This window comes from Lathamus discolor, chromosome 7 (genome assembly GCF_037157495.1).
Source record: "Lathamus discolor isolate bLatDis1 chromosome 7, bLatDis1.hap1, whole genome shotgun sequence".
In the NCBI taxonomy this organism is placed as follows: Eukaryota; Metazoa; Chordata; class Aves; order Psittaciformes; family Psittacidae; genus Lathamus; species Lathamus discolor.
In genome coordinates, this window is record NC_088890.1 from 16,228,401 (window position 1) to 16,247,235 (window position 18,835).

Here is an 18,835-nt window from a genome sequence, read left to right on the forward strand (position 1 = left end):
TAATATTATTATATTAATATATTATTATATTATATGTATTATTATATATATATAATATATATATAAATTTTAGATGGGTGTTTTTGAGTGGCTTTATTCTTTGATTATAACAAGTGTCATTTTTAGATGCTCAGGTATGGATGTCCTGCATCATCCAGTAAGCAAAAGATACTAATTTTTCTGCACATGCTGTTGGGTGTTTAAGCACTTTGTAAATATAGTAGTAGGACTTCTGTATACGATCTCTTGCACAGGTGATGGTGACCTGGAGTTCCATGGAAGGAGAAAGGCTCAGGGCTTTGCTCCCTGAGAGTGAAGTGCTGGTGTCAAAGGGATGGCTGGCTCTGGGGCAGACCATTGCACGCCCCAAGCAACCTCCAGCCTCCACACCCATAAACTGCAGCTACTGGGGTTGATTAGCACCTAATTCACACTCCTCTGTGGTTGACTGGAGTGGTTTCCTCAAACTGTTAATAAACTCTAAAATCCACTTCTTACCTTTTAAATCCCTTTAATTCTACGTGATGGATATATTGGAGAGTAGTCTGATGGTCAGATGAGGCTGTGGCCTCTTGGCTTTAGGGGGTGTGCTAGCTTCAGACAGTGAGTGTTCCTGTCCCAGGTGGACTATCCTAATGGTGACACCTAAGGTATGTACAGTGCTGTTTGTCTTGTCCTTCAGTGAATCCAGGCTTGCCTCAAAACCACCTTGATGATGAGTGTTTTCATATTCTGAATACTGCTTATTAACTTGGCTGAATTTGGAGCTGTTAAAGCAGAATTATGTATTTGGGGAATTTTGCTGAGTAGTAGAAGCGAACAAAAAGAACCCCAAAGAGAAAAATCTATGATGCAGTTGATGTTTAGATGCATACAAGCTGGGCCTTAAAGTAGGTGCGATGTGGAACAGCATAAGGGGAATGGGATCATTTTTATATTTACATTACTGTGTTTGCAATTACCCCTTGAGTCTATGAGAGCTAAGTCAAAACTGAGACACTTGCTTCCCCTTCTCAGTAGGTACAAGATGCTGTAGATGCACGTTTGCCTTAGTGCAGCTACTTTTCCTTTTGCACTAGAACTAAATTACAAGGAATTACCTTGACAAACCATGGAAACTCTTTTTTTCCCATGTTTTCAAACTTGCGTTTCTCTCCTGAAGCATAGATGTTTGTGGGGATTTTTCGTCATTGTAGCCTGACTGTCGTATTGGTTCAAAATCAGAAACCAACCTTCAAGTAACTGATATTTCTCTCTTTTGATCTTTGTTAATTATTTTAGATTTCTAACAGTGTGTATGGAGCTGAAAAAGCCCCTGAAACAAAACCCAACCCAGTGCCTTCTCTTCAGAAAAAAGGAAAGTAAACCTTCCCTTTTTTGGACCCAGAAATGTCAGCATTGACACAGCAGAATGAACCTGCAGAAGAATTAAACCATGTAGCATTATGTGTAAGCACTGTCTTTTTCAGTCCCTATTGGTACTCTTGAAATCACTCTGAACTGGTCAGGCCATGCATTATGTTAGTTTTAATTAACAATCAGCATACTAAGCTGCCTTTGATTTTTTTCCTAGAATGGTAGAAAACCACCGATGTCACTGTGTGCTGTTCACCACCTCCTCCTGGGATGCATGCACCTTTTTCTTCTGGACACAGAATTCATAGCTGAATTCACTAGCTACTAGGATGCAGATGAGTTAAATGAGAGGAAAGGCAGGCACCTGCTGCCTGTGCCTTCACACTGACATGAGAACATGCTGTAGGTGATAAAGGCGCCTTATAAAGAGCTTTAAAACCAGTGGTGTAGCCTTGCACACTGTTCTAAGCAGGAGGCGTTTAAAAACTTGTCAGCAAATGATGTAAAGGGAAGTTAGAAGAAAAGGTTGTGTATTTTTTGAACGCAGGAAATGCAGGGAGTCTGCAAACGGTTGATGTCTGTTGCCTTCATGCTACTTGGAGAAACAATAACAGCTAAATGGGTTATAATTCACTAGTCTGATGCAGCCCGTTAAGCACATGAGCGAAAGAAAGCTCCAAGTCTTTAAACTGTAGATAGAACACATTAATATTCATTTTGTTCTGTGCTATCGTCTCATGTTTCAACCCTCCAGATAATTAAGACAATAGAAGATAAAATTTTGTGCTGTATAAAATTGCATTCAAGCCTTAACAAATAAGAGATTATTCTATCCAGTAAACAAAACATAATCATCCTGGCACCCTTACGAAGGAGAGCCTAAAATAGAATCCCCACTCTTTATAGGTCATGTAAAATGTCATCATCTCTTTCATTATCTGTACTGTTTGGATGAAAAAGAGCTGATCTTATTTGCCAACAAGGTTATTTTCTTATTGATTGCTAGGAAGTCTGGTTCCTTTGGAAGAGGTTGTGAGTTATGAGTAATTCAATTGTCAGCCTGTGTAGACACATCTGCTGCTTATGTGCTGCCCATGTAGGCTTGTGTGTACATGGTATTTTTGTCCCAACTTTGAATGTACCTTGTTTGAATGAAGCTTATGGGTCTGGGCAGAGGTGTAAAGGCAGCAACAAGTATCATGAAGGGGTAAGTCTTTGAAGCTTCTTTAAAAATCATAACTATCAAACAGGCTATGTCTTAAAGGAAAGACCAAATACAAATAAATGTAACATTAAACCAATGGATTAATATTTATGCATATAATTTTAAAACTCAAAGTGTGCAAAACCACAGCCTGTCAAAGACAGCAGGTTTATCAGGCCAGACTGGCTGCCCTCGCTCAGAAACAGAAGCAGAGTTTACTTCTAGGAACCCAAGGGCCTCACCATGGGGCTTTTAGCAGGGGAGTGTGACTGGCACAAAGCTGCAGACTATGGCTCAGCTCATCCCTGGAGGGGATTTTGGGTTCCCTGTGTGAATTGTTCGTCTGTGGCTGCTGGATGCCTGTTGTGCATTATGCTTAAAACTGATGTTATAAAAGAAACTCCAATTCTGCTGTCTTCCCGAGTTCCTCCTTTGTTAACCTACCATGATTCAGACTCTGAAAGCAGGACTGTTCAAGTGGGAACAGTGCATTATTCTGGATTGCTCCTTTGATAAATAGCTATTCCTTTTCATGCTATTTGACACCTTTTCTTGCCAAGCTGGGAGGTGCTGACCCAAAGTCCTTTGAAGTCAGCAGAAAAACTCCCAATGACTTAGTGGAGGTAGCTTTCCAAAAATCCTGAAGTAACATAGGAGCAGAAACTGCAGTAACATTCACTCAGCAGAAATACAAGGCCTATACTGTGCTTCCTTGCATCTCTTGCTAGATCATTTTAGACCTCACCAAAGTGGTTTTCTCCTCCAGGAGCAGATGGAGTGCAAGGGACTCCAGTGTACCTGTGTTGATGAAATAGTCTTTCAACTTTGCAGGACTTCTAGAGCTTTGACTGTGCACCTCCAGAAGTGAGAGAAGCGTAAAATGAATTTGAGGCTAAGCTGATTAGAGCTTTCCATTTCAGAATCAGTGTGAGACCTCCATCCAAATGCATTTGATTAAGCGGGGCTGAAAAATGTTTGTTAGCAAACCAACTGAGAAAGTATAAAGAGAGCTCTTCAAAGTAATAATAAAAAGTTAAGGAGGAAGGATTAGTATTTAGGCACTCAGTGCTGACTTTTTATTGCTTTCTGTGGCATCTCTTGTTTTTAGCTGGGTGATCAGAACACTTACCAAAACAATGTAAAAAATAAAGTGCCTGTTGGTTTTATTGGCAATGACACTAAAACTGGTGCTTGAGCATTGAGATTGCCTGCCAGAACTGCGAATCAGGGAGAACCATGTGAGTCTGGAGAGCTGACACTTACTGAGCAAAAATGGGCTTAAAGCATGGTGAGGTCTACTTGCATCCTGCAAAATGGGAAATAGCCCATGGAGCCAAAGCCAGCAGCAAAGCCTGATTAAAAATTTCATCTCTGCTTTTCCTGTTAATCTTTCTCAAAAGCCCTTCACTGTGGATATATGTGAAAGCCACCAAGACTGCTGCTGGAAACAGTAACGCAGCAGGAATGGGGTTTTTCCACTTTGGATTTTGGGTAAGTGTTGTTCTGACCATTTCTGGTCTTGTGTACCCTAGTTAATTGTTTTTAGTTGTGAGATGCCTGTAGCTAAGTAGATGTGCTCACACAGGGGAGGCCTTCCTTGCAAAAACCCCCTATATTTCCCTTTTTACCAAATCAGAATGTATGAAACTTCATTCCAGACATGCCAATTTTTGGTGTTTTCAGAACTGAACTGGTGCTTTGGCTCCCTTTTTGTTTGCCATATAAAGATCTAACTGCAGCCTTCCATAAACCCCACTTTGAGATTCGTGTGCTAATTCTTATTCCAGCAGTATGATTATTCTAAGGATTTTAAGAAGGGGACAGATATGAAGCATGTGGGCAGAAGGCTTGACTGGACTGAGCTTGGAAACTAATGAGCCAGTGGTCAGGACCAGGGTAGCCTGGTAAGCTAAGGCTTGATCTGAAAAGGCACCCTTAGAACTATGTCTGATTTCTGCAGAAATGTCTTCACTTTGACAAATGTCATTTTGTGATCAAAAGCATTCCATGAAAAATGTCTAACCCACCATATGCTTGAGTTGAGCTTTTCTCTTTTTATTCCAATATTCTATTTTTCACCAAAAGAGACCATGTCCTTTTAATTCAGTTGCAGAACTGTTCTGCTTTAAATCTAAAGGACCCATTTGTATGCTGTTTCTTTGTAATTAAAATTCTTATCCCCCAAAAATATGTTTTCCATTAAAAATTCCTGTCCTGCACTAAGAAGTCTAAATCTTGTAGCTATTGTCTCTGGAAATATATATATTTTGCTATATGCCCCATATAAACATTTATTTCCTGCTTGAGAATATATGGTTTTTGCCATCTGTAATATTCATATTTGTTTCTTGGGGGGAAAAGTTAGGGTGACAGAAACATGATACAGGCCCTCCTGAACACATTAAGAAAACAAGACCTTGTAGCCAAGGCAAAAAAGGTGTTTGTTGCAGAGTCTAGTAAGCTTTTGCGTGTACTCTTTTTCTTTCATTGCCAAACTTGCCTTCTGTGAGGTATTAGATTTATGTTGGAGACCAAAGGCATTCAAATTTACGTGGTTTTTGGTTTTGAATGTGAGTTTTTTGACATTCTAGCTGCTGTCCTTGACCAGCCTTTAATGTGGTGGCTACAGAAGCAAAGGGTTGCTCTATGTGTAAGAGACAGGCTAAACAATCAGAGCATTTTTGTTCTGTGTGACTGTGTGTGTGTATGTGTCTGTATGCGGAATAGTTAACAGCAACATTGCCCTTGTTCACTTTTCTTTAGCTGTCAATTTGAGTTTTCCTAATAAGATATGGTGTAGTGCTTTATTAGAACTCGTAACAAACTGGCCTGCCATAGTTCTTGCTTGCTCCAGCCAACTCATTTATTCTGTCTGTGCTTTAAAATCTTATTTTAGAATTGGATTTCCATTCCCTACTCAAAAGGGAGGCACACAGTGCTGTGTATTGAGCTGATTTTACAGCAGAATCAGCACGTTAACACTTTCCTTTTACCGGTGAGGCTTTCTGAACTTGCGTACGTTCTTGGTCAGCTGAGCAATTGAAAAGATTTAGCGCGTTGCACCATTTTGCGATGAACTCTTTAAAATTTGCTGTTGGATCTCCTGTTCTTCCAGATCCTTTACCTGCCTGTTCAACACTGTCTTTCTAAATTAGATTTCCAAGGAATAGCTCAGGACATTATGGAACTAGATGGAATCGATTTCTCTTTAAACTCAAACATGGTTTTTTTTTCATGAAAACCATTCAGTCTTGATGTAACGTTTTCCAGGGATGGAGAATATCCTCCAACCATCAGCAAACACTTCCAATGGTAGACTAAAAATAAACCAGAAATATTTGCAGCTGTAATAATTAACCAGAGCTCATCCAGTTCCTTAGATCTTCTTTTCCCTTTGTCAACAACATGAAATGAAAAAACGCTGCAGTCATTTTCCCTGTAGGCCAGGTTAGTTTTTTAACCAATGTGACCTTCTTACTGCAGTTCTGTGGCTTCTTGTGCCTCTTGCAAAGTGTGCTTCAACAGCTCCCAACTGTTAAGACACGTTTTTGTTTAGATGTTTTTACTCCAACAGATTTAGCTCATAATTATTTTCAGCTTTGAGAGACAGACTTTCTAAACCACAAAGCCTGTGTGATTCCTTTATGTACTGTATGTTAGTGGTTTGGTGTCTCTTCCATGTATCTACAAACGTGCTCTTGCAGGGGGGTTGGACTAGATGATCTTTTGAGGTCCCTTCCAACCCTTGGGATTCTGTGATTCTGTGATTCTGTAACTATGTATTAAAACAAAAAAGGGATCCATCTCAAGTTAAGCTTAGTTGTGCACTCTTAGAAAATAATGTAGTAGGAGCAGAACCTTTACTTGATATGGCAGGAACACAGCAAATCTTGTTTCTGGTTCCGTTTCTTGGCAAATCTCTTGGCAAATCTCAAATCTTCCGTCTCTTGGCAAGTATCTCTAAGATATTGCTGGAGCAGGCTGGAAAATGAACCCGTAGCCCTCTGTAAATGAATATATTGGGAGGCATGGGGAAGGTAACTTCCTTCTATGGTTAGACACTGATGCGCCTGGGTGTGCATCATCGAGCCACACCAGAGGATGGACTGTCAGTTGACATGTGCTTTGGACAGGCCTTCAAACGGACACATTGTGTTTTTTAGCAGCATTCTCTATCTGATAGAGAAAATAGAGGAAATATTTATTTGTGAGTTAAAAATAAAGCAAATAGCATCGAAACTCTAATGTTCTGACAATGGCTCCATTTAGTGTGTGTTTACGGCCTGACCATCGCAGGTTCTCAGCATTAGATTTTATACATTCAGTACCTCCGGAAATCAGGCTGTTAATACTGGCACACCCAGGAGCCTTCGAGGGCACAGCAAAAAACTGTGACACTGCCATTAGTGTTCAGAGGTGACCTGGCGGGGCAATGGAAGCTTGTCCCTCCAGCAGTCAAGGAAGAACATGAAAAGCTTGATTGCTGAAGGAGTTTGAGGTCAGCTTTAAAATCAAGCACTAAAAAAACACTACTCATGCTTAAAGTACAAAGAAGAACAAGCAAAAAATCAAAGAATACGAATAACTACTCAGAATTCCTCAATGCTGGCATATATGTCACTTTTTTTTTTTTTTCCATTTTTCTGGAAGAATCAAATGCTGTATTTAGGCAATGAGTTTCAGACTTTGCAAATATTTTCCTAGTGCCATTCTAGAAAATGAGTTTGTTGGCATATTGTTATGTGGGGCTTGTTCTGCTAAAGCATTGTAGTGCCGTCTGTTTCTCAAGCTGATTTGGCTTTTACAGCTCAAATATTATATCCTACTTTTAGAACATATGGTAACTCCTTTCAGGAGACATACAGAGAGATGCATCTAATTTCCAGAAATGGATCGTTGCCTTTGCATAAAAGACCGCAAGTGCTTTCTATCTTGATTTTCCTGTTCTTGCTATTCTGTCTAGACCCCTTTCTCCACCCCACTTCACCTTCTGCTGCCTACCATAAGCCCTCCCTGCATCCCAGAAAAGGAAAAGCTTGCTGGCAGCTTTTGGAGCGAAGAAACAATACTCCCTTATCCAGGTTGCTTCAAGCAACACAGTTGTACTGAGTAGGTGTTGGTAACAAATGCTGTTATGTGGTTCCGACGCAGGCTGTGCTTTCCTGATGGAGTATTATGGGAAGATCGGGTTGCTCACATAGCCTGGCCTGTGTTCATTGAGGGAAAAAGCTTCGTGTAGATGGGGTGTGAGCCACTCAGCCTGAATCTGTCAGAGCTGTTCATGGCAAGAGGCTGCATCCCATGCCGCTCTCCTACAATGATTTCATTCTCCATTCACTCTGGATGCGTAGGAGGTTTTTTCTTTTCTGTCTTTCTTTTTATTAATAAAAAGCCTACGTGGCAACATCAACGATTCTTGCCAGTAGTGACCGCTTAATACTCCTCTTTGCTCTTCCTTACTGGAGCACTCAGTGTGAAAGCCCCAATACAGCAGTGTCTTTGTGTGAAAGACAAAATGCCTTCTTGGAGGAATGTCTCTGCTTCCCTTAGTTCACCTCTGGGTCTGGCTTTCTGTAAAGTTTTTCAGAGCTAAGGCTTTGCTCTTGGCACTTGGTTTAAGGTCACTGCCAAGAGGAAGCGTTTATGGGCATGGCCTTAATGTTACAGCTTGATTGTCAGCCAGTTAACTTAAGCTTCTAGTTCAGCACTGATACGGCAACAGAACTGTCTTAAGTATTTAGCGTGATGCTAATCCAGAATTCATTGAAAACAGGTCTAGAGGGTGTTGCATTACTCTGTTCTTTGCACAACTACTTCCCCTATCTCCCATTCAACCTTATGATGTGTGTGACTATTAATCAGTGTTAATGGTTTATCTTGGAGATTTTTCATTTTGGTAGGAATATATTCTGTATTTGTCATGCCAGCAGGTCCCTTCTCTTGTTCTCTGCTGTCATTGTCAGAGGCCACCTGAGATCCGGGCTCTCTTCTTGTTGTGTGTCTGTATTTTTGTTTTCACATTTGTTAGATTTTTCCCTCCTGGACTTCTCTGAGGCAGGTACAGTTGCCACTTTCTCTGAAGAAATGGTGTCCTTTCTTCAGTGTCATGGTGCTACAGGCTCCATATGGACACGAAAGACATTGTGTGCTTGAAGAGGAGCAGAAAATGTCCTCGTATTCTTCTTTATGCCTTTACTATAAGGTAGGACCCCACTGCATGGAAACCTGTTGTAGCCTGCAGCAAAGCTGCAGCAAAGATCAACAGAATGGGGTTTTTCCTTCAGGTGGACATAGCTTTAGCAGCATGCATTCATGTCACTCACCAACACTGTCGATGCTTGACCTGCTCAAACAAAGAAGGAATCCAGGGCTGTAGATACATTTAAACTATGCTCTTGAAAAAAATAAACTAAAACCTCAGTATTTTGAGGAAGAAAACAATAACAGGGTTTTCTTGAGGTAGAAAGATCTGATTTCATGCTGTAGCTTTTGAATGACTGAACTATGCCTATCAAGGCTCTCCTTTGAATCTCCACAGGAAGAGAGTTTGAGTTGGTGCATGCTTTAATATTGTAGTGGTTTAAACCTTCAAGATGTATTTGTTTAATATGAGGCTGTGAGACTCTTACTTTTCCTTTGTTTTTTCCTTGTTCTTTGAAAGCTATTGAGCTGTCAATGTTAGACCTATAGGACATCCTACTATCAAGCTTCATCTAGGATATGACAATAATCAGTATCTTTCCAGGAGGCACCGTCCATGACAGACCATGCTTCCCTTCTTGGGATGCTGTTATGGCTGCATGACCTCTCTCTTTTCCAGGGTATTGTTATCCTGGGCTGCAGAGATGTCAGAAGGTGAAGGAAGGTATCTTCTGTAGGAGCTTTGAGAAATTCAAGGCTGAAACTCGAGGGCACCAGAAGCTTGAAGAGGCGAAAGGGAGAGAAATGCTGGGCTTTCAGCTGCATGTGCTGGCATTGCTGGTCTGAATTTAGCTGTGGGCAACAGAAGCTTGTTTGTCACAAGCACTCAACGTTTTCAGGCCTGGTGTATAAATGATAATATTTCTGCTTTTCAGCCTCCATGCTTGAACTCTGTGGTTTTTTGGAACTTTGCAGCCAAAATGCTATTTGTTTAAATTTGCAGTAGAAATATGAATCACTATTAATGCTCAGAAAATAAGGTGGAGTGCCCTGCAAATACAGTAGATTAGGTTAGGTACCCGCAGAATAGTTTCACTGGGGATTTATGACCTGTTAAGTGCATTTCTGTAGGAGCAAATGCTGAATTACCACTTCAGTGCTTGTTCATTCACCCATGCAGACTGAGAGGGATACCAAAAGGTAGTGTGCCAAGAAAACTCTTTCCTGCTCCTGATTCTGAGCACAACCTGAAAGTTTTGAGTGAATACATCTTCAGATTTGTGGCTTCCACCTAAAATAATATTTGAAGAAGTCCTGCTAGTAATAAAGTAACAAGTGTTATTCATTCTCCTGACAGGAATTACTAGCTGCACTGAAGTGCTCTCTGCTGACTCAGCAGCTAGGGCTGCTGCTGGAGTCTTCACCATGCTCCATCAAAGTTGCGTTTTATTGCTGTGTAGGTGGTTTATCCTGTAACTTTGTGCAATTCTTTATAGCATAATCCTCCAGCTTAACACAATTTTCTTCTTCTGGAAGGATTTTGCAAATGGATGTGGCTTTGTTGTTGTGAGTGGCTGTCGTGGTTTAAACTGATCCACACAGGTTGTCCACTCACACGCCCCCCCGACCCTCCCCACTCCTGGAGGGATGGGGAGGGGAATCAGGAGAATGTAACTCCCACGGGTTGAGATAAGAACAGCCCAGTAACTAAGGTATAACACAAATCACTGCTGCTGCCACCAGTGATAACATTGATAAGAGAAAATAACAAGAGAATGCAATACCACTGCCGAACGAGTTCGACCCCCCCGAAGAGAGAGAGTGCCCTTCCAGGTAACTCCCAGTTACCTCCCTGGGCATGACGTGCTGTGGTGTGGAATACCTCTTTGGCTAGCTTGGGTCAGGTGTCCTGTCTCTGCTTCCTCCCAGCTTCCCCTTGTCCCCAGCAGAGCATGAGACTCACAAAGTCCTTGGCCAGAATAAACATTTCTTAGCAACAATTAAAACCAATCGGTGTTATCAGCTCTCTGCCCAGGCTGGAAGTCAAAACACAGAGCTTGCATCAGTTACTAAGAAGGAGCAAAACGGCTCCTGGTAAACCCAGGACAGTGGCTTTTAAAGCATAAAATTTAGCAAGTACTTTATGTTTGACTTCAGGAAGGTAGGGGAAGGTTGGGCAGTCATTTTGCTTCGCTTGTGGTATGGTTTTGTTACAATAACAAACATCTAGGCTGTGATTTGAACAGTTCATCTATCTGGAGTCTGGCTATAGCAGGCTGGTATGAATTAAAGTAATACGCTGATTGGCACTGGATGTAGTATTTACAACAAAGATCGAGTTTGTATCCTCAGAACAGTAGTTTTCGTCAACAGAGACTGTCCAAATTAGTATGGAAACAATCATTAACAAGACAGTTGAGGCTGTTGAAGCATTTAGGGGGAACATCCAAACATCTGAACTCTATGGGGCTGGTTTGTATCCAGTAATAAAAGTTCATTGTTTCTTTTTGTTTGTTTGTTTGTTTTTAAAGAGGGAAAATAAGAGAAGAAAATAGAATTGGAATCAAATCAGGTGTCTGCTGAGCCATGTTAATTGTTAAGATGAACTCCCATGGCAATGTTTAAATATCTTTTTAGTACACTGAGCCATAAGAAGATTCTAAGTTTACTTGTGTTAGGAAAATGAGGAAGCAATTAATTTACTGACATGTTATGGGTTTACAAGGAGCCTTCATTTCATGGGTGGCTGGAAGATAGAGCATGTCTAGATTATATTGTATTTAAGAAGCCACCTGAATTCTCAAGGCTTTTAAACTGGATGTTTTTTGCTTTGTGATCTTATCTGAGCTCTGGCCAACCACGATGAATGTTTTCTGTCTCACTATATATTCTTGTCTCTTTGACCTCACAAGAGACCTGAAATAACAAACATAGGTACAGGACTTTATTTACTTATTTACCTAGTAGTTAAAACAAGAAAGCAAACAAAACCATGATGTATTTCACCTCTTCTTCCCAGCACCCTCTTGACAAATGGCTGTTGGAACAGCGTTAAACTGTGACCTTAAAGCCACAAGCGTAATGAAACTGTGATCTGGCAGATGTGACAGACTCATCTTACATAAATCACTCTCTTTTGTCACTGCTGGCATATGGCCAATGAATCTTCTAATTATTGAATGGCTTTTATAGCCCCATTATTTATAATCACTTTTGGACAGCAGCTGGAAGACAAGGATGGGACAGAATGAAATGATATAGCACAAAGTATTAGCATTTGTCTAACAAGTGCTGGGATTAGGAATATTTGATGAAGATGTAGTTACCAGCACAGTCTTCTTAAATGATAAAAATCCACTCAGCCTTCATTTTGTCTTCTAAGATGGGCTGCTGCCTATTGGACCTTGCCATGAAAATTGTGATATTAATTGATCCAGAAATAGAATACAGTCTCTGCAGATGTTAATAAAATGTATAGTGAGTATCCAGGGCCACTTTTGTGTGAGCACTTGAGGAAAATCCATTGCAAGCATTTGTAAGATTTAGTGGTGATGCCTTGGCACTACTGTTTTGCCAAGTGCTGCATGGAAAGGTTTTAATAAGTGGCTTCTGATTCTCGGGAGCTTTGTGTACACCACACCTTTTAGTGAGACTTATGCAACAGACAGAGGAGTTGTCTTTAGTTACTTTATTAATATTTTCACTTTTCTTAAAAAAAAAAAAAAAAAAAGAGAGAAAAGTGTTGAGGTTTTTTTTTGTTGTTTTTTGTTGTTTTTTTTTTTTTTTTTAAGGAGATGATGGTTTTATAACCAGCTTAATTTAATACACTTTGTAATTAAGGGGAGCTGTTTTGGCTCTAATTATAGCTGAGTTTTCACTGGGTCATTTCTGCTGGGTAGAGAGCAGCCTTGGCGAACGGAGTGTGAAGTCATCCAGGCTGGGAGGCCAGTCAACTGAGCCTGCAAATCCACAAGGTGCTTTAGAAAACGTGAGCTTCAGGTTCTCTACTCATGCCTCTAAGTGAGGCAATGGGTTTTTTGGGGGGAGAGGAGGGTGTTTGTTTGGGGTTTTTTTGTTGGTAGTTTTTGGTGTTTGCTTTTTTTGCTTATCTGCAGTTCTGCCTTTTGTAGCACAGAAATAAACCCCTGCCAACCATGACAACTTATTAATGTCTGTTAAATAGCTTCAGATAAAGATCTTCAGATGGAAGACAGTGTGTTATAATCAGGGGTTTATACTGCAAATCCAACATGTGCAATCTTTGTGTCTTTAAAAAAATGAACCCTTCCCTCTCCATGTAGACATCAAGGCGGCGAGAGAGGGTCTTAATCCAGATGACTCTATTGCACTTTTATCCCTTTAGCGAGGCCTTTAACCTTTCATTGCTTCTGGCCCTGTTGTTTTGAAATGGTCTTTGTCTGCCCCCAGAGAATCCGTCTGCTAAAGATGCCTTTAAACGGAGATCCCAACAAGAGAAGGGGAATTCTGTGGCAATTCAGGAATGGAAAATGGATTTTTCCAGTTCAGATGCTATTAGTCGTTGTCAATGTAGCAATTCTTTCCAAAGAAGAGTAAAACAAAAAAATATACTAGTGTAAACCTGCTTATTAGAAGTGTAATATAGATCAGAGACCACTTTGTCCACAAGCATCTATGGCTCTGTCAAGAGTACTGCTATTTATTAGGATTACCTGTGACCATCTCAAGACATAAATGGGATAAACCAGCTGCAGTAATTAATATAAACATAAACTCTAAAATGCTCATTTCTGATTGCATAAAACATGAGTTCAGAATCCATCTTCAGAATGTACATGTTGCACAGTTCTGGCACAGACTATCTACCAGCTGGCAGGAAGGTGCTGTCAGCCCTGCAATGTTCACAGCTTTCTCTTGAAAAAAATCAGACTTTGCTTGGTCATTTATGCAGTTTGCTTTCCTTATTGAAAACCCATATGTCAATAAGGCCAAGAGGCTTCTGCCCCCCAGGTCTGCACTGCTGCTTGCTTGTGGTAATGCTTTGGAAGAGATGGATGTTCTTGTGCAGCAAAGACAGTGTTAGATGATCTGGTATACAGCTTTCTTCCCTGCGGAAGCTGGAAATCGCAGCAATAAGCATCAGAGCATAACTCATAGCATAGTTTCTCTAGTGGCTTTAATGTTCTGGAGAACAAACGTGTGACAGAGGGTTGTGGGTTTGAAAGAAGTGCGGTTAGAAACAGTCAATATTTTTCATTAGTCACAAAAACATCTAGGTTACATATTTATCGACACAAAACCGACAAGCACAGTTTATTATTTCTTAGAGAACTGTATGCCAGTACCTTTTTTCCCCTAGGAGATGTTTTGCTTCTCCCTTTGGGTTTGTTTTTGCTACGAAAGTATTGTTATGATATAATGGTTTGGAAGATGATTCACCTACTCTAAAATGCAGTATAATAATTAAGAATAATTGAGAATTCAGCCATTCAGTGAGTTGCACTTTGTTTCATTCAAAGGTAAAGAAGGATTCAGGTAATAGCATGGGAACAGCTCAGATTTGGAGTGGTACTGCAGGAAGAGAAGCAGTGGAAAGCTGATTCTCTGACTCTGTATTCACATATCATTAGTGAGGGAAAAAGGGAAGGAAACTGTTACGAGAGAAAAACATCTTTGAACATATTTTACTTCTAAAATCTTTAAAATATGAATTTTGGTGAGTTTATCAGGGAAGAATTTCTTTTTGCATTTTCTTATATCTGATTTTCTAGAGCTAAATTTATCAGTCTTATTTTTATTACAGAAATAAAGTGATTTTTTTCTGTGTACAAATAAATATATTTCCAACATATCAAAACCAGCAGGAAGGAAGAAGAGCTGAGCACTGGCTCTTAAGACCTATATCTTCTCATTTAGAAATGGCTGTTCCTGGGTTGCATCTTTTGTTCCTCCAGTGTTATCAGTGTAGGATCTCCTTACATGCTTCCAGCAGAGAAGAAAAGAAAGGATCTCAAAAAGAGTCAATGTAAGATCTAATCTCCTTGAGAACAGAGGAGCATTTTGAAGGGTAGTAGCATACTTCTAGTTAAGGAAGCTCATCTCTAAGGAAACTGGAGACAGGTATTTTCTTGAGCACAATTTATACATGGAGTTAGACTTTACGAAGGGATGACTTCTGTGTGGGCCTTCCACCCAGCCTGATGGTTGTTGGTGTATGAACAGAAGCCATCAGAGGGTGAGGCTTCTTTTCAGAGGGAGGGTGCATGAGCAAGGAATGCCTCTGGGGGTCTGAATTAATTTTACTGTTACAGTTTGCACACAGGAGGTTGCTGAAATATCACTGCCACATCCTTCAGATTCCCAGGAATTGCAAGTGCCTGTGTTTTGGGCTCCAGAAGAATTTGTCAGCACTTACAAACTTTTGTCTGGCACTAGAATCTATTCAATCATGGCAATACGGAGCATGCGTCCTCTCAATTCTGAGGAGATTTTTGGAAAAGATAATCAGAGTGGTAGATAATCAAATGGTAGAGAATCCAGCATGGTCCAGGCTGGATCCTTCTGGCAGCTTCCTACATGGAGTTGGTCTCTGTGTTCAGCTCATTTTCTTCTTCTGTGCTCTGGAGTGGGTTGCTTCAGGTAAACCTGCTTTTGCCTAAAGCTGAGATTGTCAGAGCTGCAAGAAGCCTTCATTTCCATCAAGAATTTGCTGGAATTTAGCAACAAAGATGTGGCTTAACAAGCACTTTTTGTTGTGTGGTTGGTTTCTTTTTTTTTCCTCTATTCTTTTTTTATCTCCATTTAAAGTAAATGTAATAGAAATGAGCATCACTGTGAGCTCCCTGAGGGGACAATCATGTGAGTGTAAGTATTGCTATAGCCCCTATTTTTGCAACTGCCATCTTGACTAGTGCATCAGTGACTCAGCTGGGAAATCCCAGCTACTGCATAAACCAAATAACCAAACTTTCCAGCGGGGGCTGTAATAGACTGAGATGTTAGATGGAATGGGCACAGAGGGGAACTAAAAGCAGATACCATCAGTAAATTGCATATTTTGTGTGGTCAAACAAGCCTTAGCTCAGCAGAGCTTTCTTACCTCTAGACATTATGATGACATAAATCCATTGGATCACGAATCATGGTATTTCAGGAGAAAGCCGATGTTATGTGATACATGCAGTTCAGTGCATTTATTTCTTCACTCTAATAAGCTCTTGCATTAGGTCTGAACTATTTGTCATCTTTGCTCATTTTGCTGTGAGAAACCACCTTGTCTTACTATCTCTTGTTCAAATTAAAATATGGACTGCTTAGTTAAAAGATAAAGAGATGCCTTATTATTTCAGGAGATGCTCCTTTTTTGGTCCCCAGTCTTCCTCTGAAATATAAGGCTGTGTTATGAAACCAAGCATCTAAAGTTCAGAAGGTCAGCTCGGATACTGGAAAACCGTAACCCACAGGTCTACCAAGCCCTCCGAGTGCCTCCTATGTGAAAAACCATTTTTATAGTGCAATAACCAGAGATCATTTGTTAGAAGATGGGTGGCTAATCTGCTCTTGGGGTGAGAGATGTTGCTGGGGTAACTCAGGGAAGTATGTAGAGCCAGTTTTATCTGCCTTAATTTCAGTTTTTGAGCCATTTCTGTAATATGCATGTTTGTCCTTAAAAATCTTCCTTCTTTTAATAGCTGAGCTTACTGCCCGAGCTTTCTATTCTTCAACAAGAAATTTAGTTTAAAACAAAAAAACATGAATACAAATCCCCTATTTATTTTCTGGAAGTCGGTGTAGTATTTCAGATTAAGGTTTTTTGTGTTTAGTTTAGGCTTTTAATTAACATTTCAGTTAAAATGTTGCAGGACTGCATTAGGCAGGTAGGCTGTTCCTGCCCATGGTCATTTAATGGGCTGCATTCTCATTTGTCTGGATCCGCTTCTGCCTCCCAGGCCCATGTCCAACTGTGGTCCGTTGTGGTATTATTATTCTTGATTTGCTCTGCAGTGATTCCTAGAGGCTCCAGTCAGGAATCTGCAACTGTGATGCTATATTCAGTGTCAGCCAGTATTGAGATGATCTCTGCATTACATATTCACAATCCAAAAAATCATAATGCAGATTATAACAGACTACAGAAACAGCTGCAGTGGTTCAGCCCGAAGTCCGTGTAGCCCAGCATTCTTACTCCAGCTCTGGCCATAAATAAGATGCTTAGCAAAGGAAGGGAAAAGAGCAAAATATTTGATACTCCCCTACTTTTTTTCCTAGGTCTCCCAGCCACCAATTTGTTTTCACCTACACACCCCTTTCTGCAGTCCCCAGTGGGTCCATCTTCAAGTGCTTTTCCAGTCTCCTGTTAAAACTCCTCAATAAGCTTCTTGGACCCTCAGTGCTCTCCAGCAAAGAGAGCTGCCAAAGCCTATGTGAACTACTGCTGATGTTGTGTGCGTTTCAACCAAGCTCCCTTCAGCTTTCCATGATGTCTCCTGGTCCTTGTGTTGGGAGAGCCAGTCCCCACCTGCTCTTTGGGTGTGTTGGGGACCAAAGTCCACAACAGGCTGCAGCATCCCAACCAGCTCTCTTGGTCTTTGTACAGCAACTGCTCCGGACTTTGATCATCCTGGTTGTGTTTCTCTGAGGCTTTTCCAGTGGTATTTTATTTTTTAGAGCATAATTGTTTCTACCCCTGTTCTCTGTGTGTGCTTGCATGGTTGTTTTTGCTCTTCAGTCAAATTAATGTCAATGTTATTCCAGACTTGGAAATACTTCATTTCTGGGAAAAGACTTCAGTGAGTTGCTGCAGTTCATAAGTTCTGCTACAGGAAAGGCTTTGCTATTCAGCCAGTATCAATGTTCATTAATAACTATGTTACTTTTTCTTTTTTTTTCTTTTTTTTGTCCATTTTCTTTTCAACTCATCTTTATTCCCACACACTTCTGAAAGTGTTAAAAACTGAATAAAGTAACAAATAGATCTAAGTCAAAAGTGTTGCATATTATTCTTTTGGTTTTAAGCACTTTGGGTGCTCTTAATTCCTTGAATCAATTATTTTCTAGCTCCTGCTGTGTGCTTGGGTAGATACCAATGCAAAGTATGGCACTTGTTTGATTTTGTGTCATGTTCAGTTACATTAGTACCTCCAGTGGGAGCAGCCTTTGCCTTCTGTCTGCCTGCCCCACTCACCCTCCAGTGAGCTGCAAAAGCAATACTCTGCCTTTATTATTTTTCTTCTTTTTCACATCATCTGTCTTTCTCCATTTGCTCAGACAAAGAAGTGATAAAAGGGAATGATGATCTGTTTAACACCACAGGAAGAAAGATGCATTATGAGACAAGAGAGACCTCTTGTTTACAGCGAGGTTTTTTTCGTAATTAGCCATTTGTAGAGGAAGATGAGCCTCCACTCGTAAAGTCAGCCTGCCGTAATTTAGGGGACTTTGAATGGAACTCTAACATTTGCCTGGATTGGAAACGTTAATTGTGTGCATTTAGAAATAAATAAAGGGCTGTTTTTCTCCTTGCAGGAAGCAGACTGAACAAAGACCTGAGACACTATCTTAACCAGAGGTTTCAGAAAGGATCGCCGGATCACGATCTGCAGCAAACTATTAGAGATAACCTTTATCGCCATGCTGTGCCTTGTAAGTAACACAACATTGATCCAGTGGATTACATGTTTCATTTCTGTGTTTTTTTTGAGGCAGACTTCACGTGGTGGTGTGCACATAGGGTTCAGGTGGGGTTGATAAGGAAAACAGTTCATCCCTGAACTCTGCTTTTATGATTACCTTTTTGGGATCAGTTGATGCTTACTTTGGAGAAAAAGCCTTTTAAATTAGCCATGAATTAAGTGCTTGCCTTAGAAATAGTCTTCATTAACACCATTACGGTGAGTGTTCTTTTACTGGTTTAAAACCTAGGAGTGAAAAAACCTGCTTGTATTTTGGTTTCCTTAGCAGAACTTTATTTCTAATGCTTATTTAACTTGTGAAATTTAACAGCCTTTTATGGCTGTGTGCCATTGTAGCAGGCAACTGCCCCTGTGGGGAGGTCATCCTCAATTCGTGTAGGAGATAAGCAGCAAGAGGTAGTGAAGCTGAGAAAGAAATGCTCTTTTTCACTCAGAAACCCCACAAGCAACCAGAAGGAAAATG

General features: G+C 40.5%; 1 protein-coding gene across 21 annotated transcripts in view; it reads left to right on the forward strand.

The window, feature by feature from the left end:
- Nucleotides 1-18,835, forward strand: part of MAGI1 (membrane associated guanylate kinase, WW and PDZ domain containing 1) — a 343,164-nt gene that overhangs the window by 155,255 nt on the left and 169,074 nt on the right. For all 21 annotated transcript variants that reach the window (XM_065687804.1, XM_065687805.1, XM_065687794.1 and 18 more), the window contains exon 2: nucleotides 18,206-18,322. In XM_065687804.1, the coding sequence (XP_065543876.1) occupies nucleotides 18,206-18,322 (117 nt within the window). The remainder of the gene's footprint in view (nucleotides 1-18,205; nucleotides 18,323-18,835) is intronic.